Genomic DNA, 15,425 nt, shown 5'->3' with positions numbered 1-15,425 from the left:
AAAATATTCCATGCTCATGGATTGGCAGAATTAATATTGTGAAAATGTCAATGTTACCCAGGGCAATTTACACGTTTAATGCAATCCCTATCAAAATACCATGGACTTTCTTCAGAGAGTTAGAACAAATTATTTTAAGATTTGTGTGGAACCAGAAAAGACCCCAAATAGCCAGGGGAGTTTTAAAAAAGAAAACCATAGCTGAGGGCATCACAATGCCAGATTTCAGGTTGTACTACAAAGCTGTGGTCATCAAGACAGTGTGGTACTGGCACAAAAACAGACACATAGATCAATGGAACAGAATAGAGAATCCAGAAGTGGGTCCTCAACTTTATGGTCAACTAATATTCAATAAAGGAGGAAAGACTATCCACTGGAAGAAAGACAGTCTCTTCAATAAATGGTGCTGAGAAAACTGGACATCCACATGCAGAAGAAGGAAACTAGACCACTCTCTTTCACCATACACAAAGATAAACTCAAAATGGATGAAAGATCTAAATGTGAGACAAGATTCTATCAAAATCCTAGAGGAGAACACAGGCAACACCCTTTTTGAACTCGGCCATAGTAATTTCTTGCAAGATACATCCACGAAGGCAAAGGAAACAAAAGCAAAAATGAACTATTGGGACTTCATCAAGATAAGAAGCTTTTGCACAGCAAAGGATACAGTCAACAAAACTAAAAGACAACCTACAGAATGGGAGAAGATATTTGCAAATGACGTATGAGATAAAGGGCTAGTTTCCAAGATCTATAAAGAACTTATTAAACTCAACACCGAAGAAACAAACAATCCAATCATGAAATGGGCAAAAGACATGAACAGAAATCTCACAGAGGAAGACATAGACATGGCCAACACGCACATGAGAAAATGCTCTGCATCACTTGCCATCAGGGAAATACAAATCAAAACCACAATGAGATACCACCTCACACCAGTAAGAATGGGGAAAATTAACAAGGCAGGAAACCACAAATGTTGGAGAGGATGCGGAGAAAACTCTCTAACACTGTTGGTGGGAATGGTGAAGCCACTCTGGAAAACTCTGTGGAGGTTCCTCAAAGAGTTAAAAATAGACCTGCCCTACGACCCAGCAATGGCACTGCTGGGGATTTACCCCAAAGATGCAGATGCAATGAAACGCTGGGACACCTGCACCCCGATGTTTATAGCAGCAATGTCCACAGTAGCCAAACTGTGGAAGGTGCCTCGGTGTCCATCAAAAGATGAATGGATAAAGATGTGGTTTATGTATACAACAGAATATTACTCAGCCATTAGAAATGACAAATACCCACCATTTGCTTCAACATGGATGGAGCTGTAGGGTATTATGCTGAGTGAAGTAAGTCAATCAGAGAAGGACAAACATTATATGGTCTCATTCATTTGGGGAGTATAAATAATAGTGAAAGGGAATAGAAGGGAAGGGAGAAGAAACGGGTAGGAAATATCAGAAAGGGAGACAGAACATAAAGACTCCTAACTCTGGGAAATGAACTAGGGGTGGTGGAAGGGGAGGAGGGCGGGGGGTGGGGGTGATTGGGTGATGGGCACTGAGGGGGGCACTTGATGGGATGAGCACTGGGTGTTATTCTGTATGTTGGCAAATTGAACACCAATAAAAAATAAATTTATTATTAAAAAATAATAAGAGCCTGCCTTCGGCTCAGGACATGATCTCAGGGTACTGAGATCAAGATCAAGCCCCACACTGAGTCTCAGGTTGGGCTCCCTGCTCAGCAGGGAGTCTGTTTCTCCCTCTCCCTGCCACTCCCCCTGCTTGCGCTTTCTCTCTCTCCCTCTGTCAAATAAATAAATAAAATCTTTAAAAAAGTTATCAAATTTGAATCCTGCAAAGAATTTGCCCTTGTCCCATATGTTCCATGAAAATTTACTGTATATTCAACCATAAAGAACATGTTAATAACTCTACAAAGTAAAGCTGATATTAATAATAACAGCGATTTTAATAACAGTGATTTAAATGTTGAACCCAATCTCTCAGAATTGAAAAACACACAGGTAAGGAGAGCATCTGTCTTACTCTGAGGCACCAAGCCTGGGACACTGTAGAGGTGCCCCATGGGCGTATCCTAAAGACACAATGTGTCAGGCAGTTTCAGATTCACTATCTCATGTAAATCCTCCACATCCCCCATGACGTTTCCCCCAGTCTGACTGATAAAAAGAACCTGGGGCCCACAAAGGTTTCGGCATACATACAAGCTTATGCACAGTGGTGGAGTTCACATCCAAGCCTGCCTGACTCCACAGCCTATGACACCTCTCATATTTCTTATCCCTTTAACTGTAACCATCATCAAGACCTCAAACAAATCTTTTCCCTTCATAAAATAAATAGAAACCAAAATTCATGAATCTGCTTAGTCTTTTCCATCAGAAATTTCTATTCCAGTAGAGATTCCTTGTTTTTCAAGAGAAATCTGTGTGCATATATATCATCCACAAACATATTTATAAATAAAAATTAAAATGAAATTTCATACTGATCTTCATAGTCTTGATTATGTCAGCTTGGCAAGGCCAAATAATAGATAAATATCATTTTGAAAATAATAAAGCAGGCCAAATAAATCAAAGTATATACCCTCCAATTTCCTCTCAACCTGGCGTGGTTAAAGAAAGAAAAAACTTCATGAAGGTATCAGACTAGCAGTGCCTGAGTGGCTCAGTTAGTTAGGCATCTGCTGGTGGCTCAGGTCATGATCTCAAGATCCTGGGATCAAGCCCTGCATCGGGGTCCCTGCTAGATGGGCAGCCTGCTTCTCCCTCTCCAGCACTTGTGCTCTCCTGCTCTCTCCCTCTCTCTCTAATAAATAACTCTTAAAAAAAAAAAAAAGGTATCAGACTCAAGCATGTCTGAAAATATGATGACAAAGGATAGCTTTTTCTCCTTGGTGAATACAAGACATCATCTTTATTCCTTCCAAATACAACTATATATTCTCCTATGTATTATTATTTAAAAGAAGCATGATTAAAAAAGAATACACATAAAACTTCATGAGATCAAGCAGAAAAAAAAAACCTGCTGAAACCATACAAATACACTGTGATACTATACATAATATTTTTTAAATCTCAACATCAGAAAGAGATTGATGTTTAGACATTACCTTCCTGGAATCTGATCTGGCAGGGTTATAAATATAATGCCCCAAATGAGTATCAAACGGTACAGTATATGGCCTCTTCGCATCTGTCCTGGCATCTGGCCCATCTCCACAGGTTTCCGTAGCTGAAGAGGTCATTGACAGGTTAAGTTTTGTTAGTTCTTCGCTCAGTTGATCCACAAGAAGTTGTTGTTCTATTATTTTTTCATTCTTTGTAGAAGAGAGATAAACATATTTAAAATAGAGAACCTCAGTCTGTGCGTAATGGTTAAAAATAAATTGTACATTGCCCCAAATCACAACTATCTTAACACTACCATAAAACGTCATTTCTCCATAGAGTACTCTTTTGATGTTCACCAGCATCTAGGATTGTTTGGAATGGTAAAACCTCTGGAAGAGTAAGCAATGACAAACAGAGCCTAAAGAGTTAATACTCAAAGAAAATGCCCTGTACAACGTGATTGGTTGGTCTGCCAATGAGAAGCACTTTGTTTAGTTGGCCTTTCAGAGGGAAATCCAAACAGTAACAAGAGAGAAGAAAGTTGAAAAGTGGGGAAAGAATTACAAATGGCAGAGGTGGCAGCAAAGGAAACTAACTGGTCATAGTATAGTGAAGTGAAAGCCTTTACTCAGTGCAAAAGAAAGCCTACGCATAGAGAGATAACAGACCGGTAACTGATAGCCAGCCCTGGGAAAAAAAAGAACTTGGAAATAAAAGGCTGAACAGGGACGCCTGGGTGGCTCAGCGGTTTGGCGCCTGCCTTAGGCCCAGGGCGTGATCCTGGAGTCCTGAGATCACAGTCCCACGTCGGGGCTCCCTGCATGGAGCCTGCTTCTCCCTCTGCCTCTCTCTCTGCCTGTGACTCTGCCTCTCTGTATCTCTCATGAATAAATAAAATCTTTTTAAAAATAAATAAATAAACAAATAAATAAATAAATGGCTGAACAAACTGTGTATCAGGAGTGGGGGTAGTGGGGAGGCTTAGCTTTCTATGTATCCTCTAAAGAAACCTTTTGAAGTATATCCAGTCCAGAAAGCTCTAACATCAATCTCTGTTTTATGAATTATGTAAACAAGAAGTTGTCATTCATCTTACTACTTCCATATACTACAATGTTTAAATAGGAAAAAAAAAACTAAAGTTTTACAGTGCTAATGCTAAGCTATAAAAAGGCACCCTTCTTAAAAATTCATATATTCAGGGGTACCTGGATGGATTAGTGGTTGAGCATCTGCCTTTGGCTCACTTCATGATCCTGGGGTCCTGGGATCAAGTCCCACATTGGGCTCCCCACAGGGAACCTGCTTCTCCCTCTGCCTACGTCTCTCATGAATAAATACATAAAATCTTTTAAAAATTCATGTATTCAGATAATTAAAATACATGTCAATGACATATATTGGAGTCTTTATCTGGGAAAGGGTAAAAATACCAATAATATTGGACTTTATTAAATAAAGAGTGCGTAGTATACTCTCCAGGATAACCACCAAAACCAAAAAGAGTAAATGTATAATACTTAAGCTAATGAAGTAAAAATAGAAAAATTAAAAATACACAATCCAAAAGACGATAAGAAAGGAGGGAAAAAAGAACACAGAGCAGGCAGGATAAATAAAAGGACAATGGTGGGATTATAACCAAAAGAGAATAATAATTATGTTAAATTCATAAATGAACTAAGTAATCCAATTAAAAGATTACAATCCATCCGAGAGGATTATAAAGTCATCTAACTTGCTGCTTACTAAGAAATACAACTAAAATAGACTCACAAAGATTGAATATAAGATGGAGAAAGAGACATCATGTAATACTAATCAAAAGAAAGCTGGTAGAGCTATGTGAATACTCAAGTAGATTTTAAGGTAAAAATCATTATAAGAAGTAAAAAATATTAAAAAGGTGAATTTACCAAGATGATGTAACAATCATGCATTTTTATGTACTTAATAACACAGTTTCAACATGTATAATGCAAAAACTGTCAGTACTTCATGGAGAAATAGCACAAACCCAAAATCATAATAGGAGATTATAATATACCTCTAAATTGCTGATGTAACAACCCCAAAATAAGTAAAAATAGAGATGTGATGGGGCGCTTGAGTGGCTCTGTTGATAAAGCATCTGACTCTTGATTCCGGCTCAGGTCATGATCTCAGGGTTGTGAGATTGAGCCCCGAGTCAGGCTCTGTGCTGAGTGTGGAGCCTGCTTAAGATGCTCTCTCTCCCGGGATCCCTGGGTGGCGCAGCGGTTTGGCGCCTGCCTTTGGCCCAGGGCGCGATCCTGGAGACCAGGGATCGAATCCCACGTCGGGCTCCCGGTGCATGGAGCCTGCTTCTCCCTCTGCCTGTGTCTCTGCCTCTCTCTCTCTCTCTCTCTCTGTGTGACTATCATAAATATATTTAAAAAAAAAAAAAAGATGCTCTCTCTCCCAGGCAGCCCAGGTGGCTCAGCGGTTTAGCGCCGCCTTCGGCCCAGGGCCTGATCCTGGAGCCCCGGGATCGAGTCCCGAGTCGGGCTCCCTGCATGGAGCCTGCTTCTCCCTCTGCTGCTCTCACTCTCTCTGTGTGTCTCTCATTAATAAATAAATAAAATATTAATCTTTTTTTCTCTCTCTTCCTCTCTCCATTGGCCCCTCCCCTCGTGCATGCACACATCACACTCTATCTCAAATAAATAAAATCTTAAACAAAACGTCCATCACCAAGAAAAAGCCCATCAAAAGAATAGAAAAATCAACTGCTATATAGTCATATAATGAAATCCTATATTCATACAATGAAATCCTATATAGCTATAAGCCTAAATAAGCTAGTCACGTTGTGGATGAATCAGAACAAAAAACACTCAATAAAAGCAACTATACACCAGAGAATATATATACTGAATAATGAAATATATAAAAATTCCAAAATGTAAATTGTAGTGTTCAGGGATACATAGTAAAACCATAAAGCAAAACAGGGAAAGCATTACTATGAAGTAAGGAAAGTGATTCTCTCTGAGCAGGACCAACTCAGGACTTCTGAGGAGCTGACAGTTTACTATTTCTTCTGTTTTTTCTTTTTTTTAAGATTTATCTTTCATTTATTTAAATTCCATTAGTTAACATACAGTATAATATTAGTTTCAGGTGTACAATACAGTGATTCAACACTTACAACACCTGATGTTCATCACGAGTGCCCTCCACAATCCCCATCACCTATTTCACCCATTCTCCCACCCATCTTCCCTCTGGTAACTGTCAGTTTGTTCTCTATAGTTAAAAGTCTGTTTCTTGGTTTGCCTCTCTTGCTTTTTCCCCTATGCTCATTTGTTCTGTTTCCTAAATTCCACCTATGAGTAAAATCCTATGGCATTTATTTGAGAGAGAAAGAGAGAGAGAGAGAGAAAGTGCCCATGCCAAGGGGCCTGGTGGGGGAGTGGGGGAGGAGTGAGCAGAATAGAAAGAGAAGGGCAGAGGGAGAGAGAGAATCTCCAGTCCCACAAGCCAAGATCACAACTCCAGCCAAAATCAAGAGTCAGACTCAACAGACTGAGCCACTCAGGTGTTTACTATTTCTTGACCTGGTGGTAGTGGTTATCCAGCTGCTCTCTTTGTGATAAGTCGCTGAACAGTACATTTTGTTTTGTATATGTTTTATGTTTTAAAATTTAAAATTACTCTAGAATTGGAAGAGTTAAAAAAGAAAACAAAAATGAAATGTCAAAATCAGTATCTAACTTGTGCTGGATCAGGTTATTCCTTGGGACAGTAGCTGCTCCCTGATAGGAAGCTAAACCCTTTAAATGAAATTAACAATTTGGGAGTGCAGGAGATGGAGGGGGGTGTTCACAGACAGGGAGTATAATATTTAGGGACATACTACATTCCATACAGGCATATTTGGTTTAATAATAGGGAGGCTAAGTTGAAAAGTTGAAAGATTTAACCAAAGTTAAAGAGTAAATCATTGATGGAATATGAAAGGATAATCTAATAAATTTTAAAGTATGTGTTTACCTTCCAACTCTTAACAACATCACAATGCCTGTTACCTTGGCGAACAACATAATGGAAAAACATGGAGAACAAGTAACCATAATGTGATATGCAAATTAAGTTCCTAGTTTCTTCATATTTGTAAAGGATAGATCAAGGTAACAATAAAAATGCTTTCTCCTCATACTGATTTAGGAGAAAACCCGTAATAATACTTTCAGTTGCCTGAAACTTCAATTGAAACCTGTTTTTGTGGGGGCACCTAGGTGGCTCAGTTGATTAAGTGTCTGCCTTTGGCTGGAGAACCGGCTTCTCCCTCTGCCCCTTCCCCTGCTTGTGTGCACATGTGCTCTCTCTCTCTAAATAAATAAATAAAACCTTAAACAAAATGGGTTAAAAAAAATTGCTTTCTTTAAAAAAAAAAACAACATGTTTGTAAATACTCCCAATTATCATTTAAAATGCTATTCTGTTCAGTTAAGTACTATTTCAACTAAATCTACAGCACTAGATAGTTAAGAAACTCTACCTGCAATCTATTCACTTTCTGCGCTTCTTTCAAAGATACCACATGGCCTTTGTTTTCCTGGACCATCATCTGCACTTGATTCTTTAGTTCCTTCACCTCCAGTTCTCTCTGATTAAATACAACTTCATCAGCAGCCAGCGCACACTGGGAAGAGGGAAAAAAAGCACAAGAGACTCACTATGGAAAATACTCAAGACAGCCCAGAAAATACCACAAAAACTGGGATTTAATGATGGTTTGATGATGTCTCATGAAATTTTTCTTATCCTATTCACTTTCAACTTTTTTCTGTTCTCTTTATAGGAAAGACAGTGTTGAGGACCTATTATTGCTATAACCTAAGAATTAATTATTAGTAAGATAGAAAGTTTTCCCTGGTTTTTATTTCCTGAATTTTAAAATTAAAAAGTTACTCAGTTTCTAGAGTACAGTCACTAAGATTTTTACAAGTTTGCTAGAGTTGCCATGAGATTTTTAATGTGGGTTTTTAAAAATCAAAGAGGTCACATTTTCCAAACTGACCTATAGAATTATGAGTGTATTTGGATTTTAAAATAAAGAATATTTGCTAATTTTATGCACTTTCATTATGCAGAGATATTTGGAAAATATCTAAAAATATAGTTAAACAAAGTTTTCTTAATTTCTGGTGAATTATGCCTGTTTTCAAATAAACTTGGGATATGCAAATAATACTTTTATAACAATTCTTAAATTAAATAAATAAAAAGAAATTTAACATTGTCAAGAGTCTATTTTATGCTAGTGACTTGATATTTTAAACATATCTCACTGAATAGACAGGGTTTCTTTTTCATGAAGAAACCAAGAGATTAAAACCTCTCCCCAAGATGACACAGTAGATAAACCAAATTCCTTATTCCTTATCTTCCGCCCCAGGGCCTATGTAAATCCAAAGTTCATGCTCTTTCTACTAAGCTACAGGAAAAGACAAGAACAAGTAGGTGATTTACAAAAAACTGTTCATTTCACGTAAGATATAATTCACAAAAACAGGGTATGTGCGTGACTTCTCAGGCAGTGGTACAGGGGTGGATAGGTCCCTGAACTGAGAGCCCTGGGACCAGCCTTGATTTTGTCACAGCCTTAGGGCACTTAGGGCAAGGCCCTTCTTTTCTCTGCTTGGGATCCTCAAATGACCAAATAAGGAAAGGACACATGACCCTGGTGTGCCTTATGACTCTATATGTTTATATGACTTGTGACGTATTTTTTTTTTAAGATTTTATTTATTTATTTGAGAGAGAGAGAGAGAGAGAGAGAATGAGCACAAGTGGGAGGGACAGAGAGAGAGGCAGAGAGAAGCAGGCTACCCACTGAACAGGAAGCCTGATGCGGGTTCAATCCCGGGATCAGAGATCATGACCTGAGCTGAAGGGAGACACTTAACTAAGCTACCCAAGTACCCCAACTTCTTTCATAAAATAAGATATAACTGTAATTCACGATGGCTAATAATGGTAAAAATAACTGTTGATTTGACCTTAAAATGTAATTGTCTCAGGGCACCTGGGTGGCCAGTCATGGAAGAGTTGCATCCAACTCTTGATTTTGGCTCAGGTCATGATCTCAGGGTCCTAAGACAGCTCTGTGTCATCAGGCTCCGTGCTCAGCAGGGAATATGCTGGAGATTCTCTCTCCCTCTCCCTCTGCCCCCCACTTGTGCTCTCTCTCCTTCCCTCTGTCTCTAAAATATTTTTTTATTTTTTATTATTTTTTTAAAGAGTATTCATGAGAGACACAGAGAGAGAGAGGCAGAGACATAGAAAGATGGAGAAGCAGGCTCCTCACGGGGAGCCTGATGCGAGACTTGATCCCCCCCAACCCAGGATCATGTGCTGGGCCCAAGGCAGATGCTCAACCACTGAGCCACCCAGGTGTCCCTAAAATAATTTTTTAATGTGATTTGTCTCCTAGTATGGCATATTCAACTATTTTTACATATTTATAAACTATAGCTGTATGGGATGCCTGGGTGCCTCAGCGGTTGAGTGATTGCCTTTGGCTCAAGGCGTGATCCTGGAGTCCCGGGATCGAGTCCCACACATCAGGCTTCTTGCATGAAGCCTGCTTCTGTCTCTGCCTGCCTTTCTCTCTCTCTCTCTCTCTCTCTCACCACCCCCCTGTGTCTTTCAAATAAATTTTTAATATCTTAAAGAAAAAACCCTACAGCTGTATTATTTACTATTTACTTAAAAGTGTTTAACTGTTGAATAAACTTATATTCACATATGGTTCTTATATTCAAAAGGCAACAAAGTCCTTTCAGAGACATTTATTAGGAGACAGAGTGTTCCAATAATTGACAAATGGCAAAAACCAAGGATTACAACACTACCTGAGAGCATCTAAAAAGGAGAAGATGGTAACTTCAAAGTGACACTTATTTCCCTAGCAACAATCTGGCAGTAATTCTGCCTGCAAGATGGCCCACAATCTCATCTTGGCTAAGAGCCTTTTTTAAAGTACTCACCTGCTTGTGTAATAGGCTCAGGAAGCAGGTCCAAGCAAAGAGAACGTCCATGCCTCTCCCTGCACAGACTTTCTGTCTCCCTGCACAGAGTTTACCAGGCAGCCTTCATGGGAACCCCTGTACAACTACTAAGTCCAATCATGTAGCTGCCACTGCTACATAACCTCGACCCAGGCAGGTGAAAAATAAGTGAGAGGAGATAATAGTGAGCTGACATTTATGGAGGCTTACTCCCAGCCAGGGAGTAAGCCTCTTATCGTTTTATGGGAACTAGTGCTTTAATAATCTTCACAACAATCCTACAAAGTACTTAATATTGTTTCTATTTTACAAATGGGGAAACTGAAACAGAGAGGTTAAGTATTTGCCCAAGGTCACAAAGTGAGTAAGCAGAGGAGTCAGGATTCAAATCGTGGGGGTTTGGTACCCATGTTCTTAACTATCATGTTATTCTGTCACTCACAGAAAAGGAAATTTAAGAAACAACTTTTTAAAGAGACATACAGAATGAGGAATGATAGCTGCCATTTCTCTATTTGCTACATAGAGGTAGCCAAGATTACTAGTCCTACAAGATTGCAGAACCCCCCACCCCCGAAAAAAGGAATCTATTTCTTAAAATTAAGAAATATTGAAACTTAAATCTCTCACTTTGAGATTAATAACATACACCAGCACTTTCAAAGTTCTGAGAAGTCTTGGGATTTTAACAATCTAGCTAGCATTCTCAAAATCCATCTGATCACGGTCCCCTTTTTCACCAAGACTGTTAATATCTTTGGGAAGTCTTTATCTAGAAATACATCATCTAGAGCAAGTTTAATTCAGAGTTTCCAACAGATGGAGAGAAAAAGTTACTAGCCACCCCTCATCTAACCAGGGGATTTTATAGGCTTCTACTTTCAGCCACTTAGAGGCAGGAAGAGAAAAGTTCTTCCTCTCCCAACTCCTACACCATTCCAAAGTTCAAGCTTGGGATCAACTATACGTCCTGTTCTGCCAATTTCTTATACCAAGGAGCAAGGGCCAGTCCTGCTCTATCTACAAAGAAGGAAGGGCAGAGTTACTGCTTTAAAAAACAAAACAAAACAAAAAAATAAAAAATAAAAACAAAACAAAACATGATTTTAGAAGTATTACTTTAAATGCTTATATTTAAATATCAGAAGCTTTGAGATAGAGCAACAGTCCTCATAGTGTATTCAGTAAAGACCCTTTTGCCACGTCCCTCTGGTCCTTTCATGGCATCCAAGAGATCAAAACTATTTTCCTAAAAATACTAACACAATATTTGCCCTGTTTACCATGTTGACATTTGCACTGATGGTACATAAAGGTGTGTAAAACTACTGACTCCTAGCACAAATAAACGAAGTGTCACCAGACTGCATAAGTAGTCATTGTATTCCTTAGTGCCAGGCACTCACAAAACAAATAAATGCTAGTTTCACTTAAGAATATCTTGATGAGTCAATAAAAATTATTATTATTTTTACCTCAACCTATGAGTACATTTTAGGATTCCATGTAACAAAATGGAAGGTATACCAAACGTAGTTCTGCTGTCTAATGAAGAGTGATGTTTATCTGTCGGAAACAATTTTGTGCAGCTGTGTGAGTTGTAAGCTGAACCACCCACATTGTTCACAGGGAAATATTTTTATTCTAAAATATGACAGATCAACTTTGGTTACTCACACCTTGTGACAAACATTTTCTCAAAAATGAAAATTAGGGATGCCTGGGTGGCTCAGCAGTTGGGCATCTGCCTTCAGCCCAGGGCGTAATCCTGGAGTCCTGGGATCGAGTCCCACATTGGGCTCCCTGTGGAGAGCCTGCTTCTCCCTCTGCCTGTGTCTCTGCCTCTCTCTCCGTGTCTTTCATGAATAAATAAAATATTTTAAAAAATTAAAATTAGAAGGAAAAGAACAATATTTGTTGCAAATGATAAAATTCAAGTTTCATGCAAAAATTAGAATTTTGGAAAACATTTCTGCTACCCTAAGTGTGACAGCTTCCAATACTTAAAAGACTTTGCTGGTAGGATCAGTGGGGAAGATTAGTGAATGTAATTATTTGATACTATCTAATGAAATGTGTCAACATTTGGAAGATCAACATAATTCAGTAAACAAATATTTTCCAAATGACCAATAAATGACAATTCAAAATCAAGTGAATGAAAGATCCATTCAAAGTACAAAATAAAGATCAGTGATTTTTGAGGTATAGATATTAATATTAACAAAAATAGTTTCAAACTCCACATTGCAAGTAACCTTTAGGAAATCTCTACTGGTTGAGTTTTGGTAATACCAAAGAAGAATATCCATAATTATCTGAAAAAAGCCATTAAAAGACTTCTTTTCCACCTACAAATCTATACGAGGCTGGATTTTCTTCATGTACTTCAACTAAAACAACATCATTGCAAAAATTGAATGGTGAAGCAGATATGAAAATCTACCTGTCTTCTTTTTTTGTTGTTGTTTTTTTACATTTTTAAATTTCTTTTTATTGAAGTTCACTTGCCAACATATAGTACCTGTCTTCTATTAAGCCAGACACGTAAAATGTAAAACAATTTCACTTTTATTAAACTTTTGTTTTTGGAAAATAGTTATTTTTCATGAAAAAAGGTCTTTATTTAACATGTAATTGGGTTATTATTGTTAGTTTTGAGGCAATTAATAGTTTAAATTTTTCTGTCCTAATTCTAATATGGTAACTTTCGATAGATACAATCCCCATAAACGGAAGCTCTATAGGGGACCTCAATTTTAAAAACATTAAGAAACCTCTTGAAAAAAAAAGTTCAAGAACTGCTATAATAGAGGTTTCTTTCTAATACATATAAAAAGGGATTGAGGAAAGATTTCTAACTAGAAAGCTATGTTTTTAATGATACATTTTCCTATTTTCAAAAACTGGCAGAACCATTTGCCCGATAGAATACAAATTCCATGTAGGGAGAACTATGTATATCTTGTTTTCCACGATTTCCCCAGTGATACAAAATCTTCACTTTTTTTTAATGAAAAGTGAGAAACGTTAATTCTGAACTCAATGTATGTTTATCTAATATGAATACATGTATATACCTACGTCCCTGACATACTGTTAAATATGATGATTTGTTTGTTTAAAAAAATCAACAATCCAGGGCCGCCTGGGTGGCTGAGTGGTTGAGCATCTGCCTTTGGCTCAAGGTGGGATTTTGGGGTCCTGGGATTGAGTCCCACAGGAGCCTGCTTCTCCCTCTGCCTGTCTCTGCCTCTCTGTGTCTCTCATGAATAAATAAATAAAATCTTTTAAAAAATCAACATTCCACACTCAAGGGATAATGTTTTGTTTTGTTTTGTTTTTTTCCTTCAAGAACCACTGACCCGGGATGCCTGGGTGGCTCAGCAGCTGAACGTCTGCCTTCAGCCCAGGGCATGATCCTGGAGTCTTAGGATCGAGTCCCACATCGGGCTCCCTGCAGGGAGTCTGCTTTTCTCTCTACCTATGTCTCTGCCTCTCTCTCTCTGTGTCTCTCATGAGTAAATAAATAAAATCTTAAAAAAAAAAAAAAAAAAAAAAAAAAGAACCACTGACCCAAAGAGGGATAAAGACACACTAAAGAACAATTTTGTTTTGTCCCTGAAGTTGTGTTTCTCTTCATCCTTTAAATTAATGAGCTGGTCCGCAAGATTCTGCTTCATAAAATAACAGGTTAAAATGGTAAAAGAGAAGGAAGCTGAGAAGGGTATGAATTAGGAGGACCAAGCAATAGAAAAAGGGAAGATGACACTGAGCAAAGGCAAAGGAGATTTTCCACACAATCCTTTTTAAAAACTTCTGAAATTGCCAAATGACCGTTGCCCAGACAAAATGAGTCCTTAACCAAGTCACTAATAAAAGGTGTCCACGTACCTGGCATTTCTTAAGCTCCCGCTTCAGCTGGAGAACCGTGATGTGTGGAGGCCCGTCCTCCAGGCTGCCGATGCCATGGCTCCTGGTGAAGGAGGTGAAAACCGCCTTCCTGACCTCCTGCGTCATGTTAAACCACTCCTGTAATTTATGTTGCTGCTTTGGGTTCAATCTGACAGCATCCTTTAAGTCCACCAGGAAGGTAAAGGCTTCCTCTATACAATTCTGGTAACTCAAACACTCTCCTTGTAGCTGAGCTACTTGCTCCTCTAGAGAATGGATCCTATTTTTATCAGGAGTCCCCTCTTGATGGGTCTGGCAGGCTTGGCCGATGCTAGCCTGTTGGCTTTGCAAAGCTTCTCGAAGCAACTTAATTTCAAATTCCATTTCATCCATTCGGTCTGACTCAGGGCTGAAGTTTAAGGTGGGTTTGTTTCTAATGTTGCGTGCTCTGTTGGCATATTTGAGGGAATTTAAGGACTCATCGAAATCTGAGGAGGATGGGCTGACACAAGTGATCATGACAGTCTTGGCACTGCCTCCCAGGGAATCTTTCAGAAGCCGGGTAATTTTAGCATCTCTATATGGAATATGTGAACTCTTCCTACGGGGGTCGCCCAGAGCGCTGATTACATTTCCTAATGCCAGCAACCCACTGTTGATCTGAATGGATTCTTTGAACCGTTCACCAGTATTCCCTGTTTTGGTTACTCTTTCTGAACCAGCCAAGTCCACAAAGTGGAACTTTGAAACAATCTGCCGACAAGAATACCACGATCCATCTTTAGCTGCCTCGATGTTTTTCTCCACTTGACAAATGCTGATTGTAAAAATTGCATGTGATCTACTGGAGTGCTCATTCATTTGGGTGGTACCTGTGTGCCTGGCTGCATTCCCCATCTCCAGGAGACTCATCACTTCATCTGCACTCTCCACCTGGCATTCTTTGGCCCCAACAATCACTTAAAACAGCAAGTTTTTAAACCAAATTTTAATCAAAACCCAGTATAGTTAAATTACCCACACAACAGTTACTATTTGATAAACTGTAAAAGCTAAGAAAATCTTTTTTTAAAAAATCAATAGTATTTCGGGATCCCTGGGTGGCTTAGCGATTTAGCACCTGCCTTCAGCCCAGGGCGCGATCCTGGAGTCCCAGGATTGAGTCCCACATCAGCTCCCTGCATAGAACCTGCTTCTCCTTCTGCCTGTGTCTCTGCCTCTGTCTTTCTGTGTGTGTCCCTCATGAATGAATAAATAAAATCTTTTAAAAAAAAATCAATAGCATTTCAAACAATAGTAACATCAGCAAAATCATTACATAATTTTAGATGATTTCCCAA

At 38.7% G+C, this 15,425-nt stretch overlaps 1 protein-coding gene across 3 annotated transcripts in view; it reads right to left on the bottom strand.

Annotated features, from left to right (window-relative positions):
* KIF27 (kinesin family member 27) overlaps positions 1 to 15,425 on the bottom strand; it is an 86,502-nt gene that overhangs the window by 53,459 nt on the left and 17,618 nt on the right. For all 3 annotated transcript variants that reach the window (XM_038526969.1, XM_038526971.1, XM_038526970.1), the window contains exons 4-6: positions 14,086 to 15,044; positions 7,677 to 7,820; positions 3,154 to 3,360 (exon numbers count right to left, since the gene is read on the bottom strand). In XM_038526969.1, the coding sequence (XP_038382897.1) occupies positions 3,154 to 3,360; positions 7,677 to 7,820; positions 14,086 to 15,044 (1,310 nt within the window). The remainder of the gene's footprint in view (positions 1 to 3,153; positions 3,361 to 7,676; positions 7,821 to 14,085; positions 15,045 to 15,425) is intronic.

The sequence above is a fragment of the Canis lupus genome, chromosome 1 (assembly GCF_011100685.1).
Source record: "Canis lupus familiaris isolate Mischka breed German Shepherd chromosome 1, alternate assembly UU_Cfam_GSD_1.0, whole genome shotgun sequence".
Classification (NCBI taxonomy): Eukaryota; Metazoa; Chordata; class Mammalia; order Carnivora; family Canidae; genus Canis; species Canis lupus.
The sequence above is the reverse complement of the archived record's forward strand: the minus strand, read 5'-3'. Positions and strand labels throughout refer to the sequence as shown.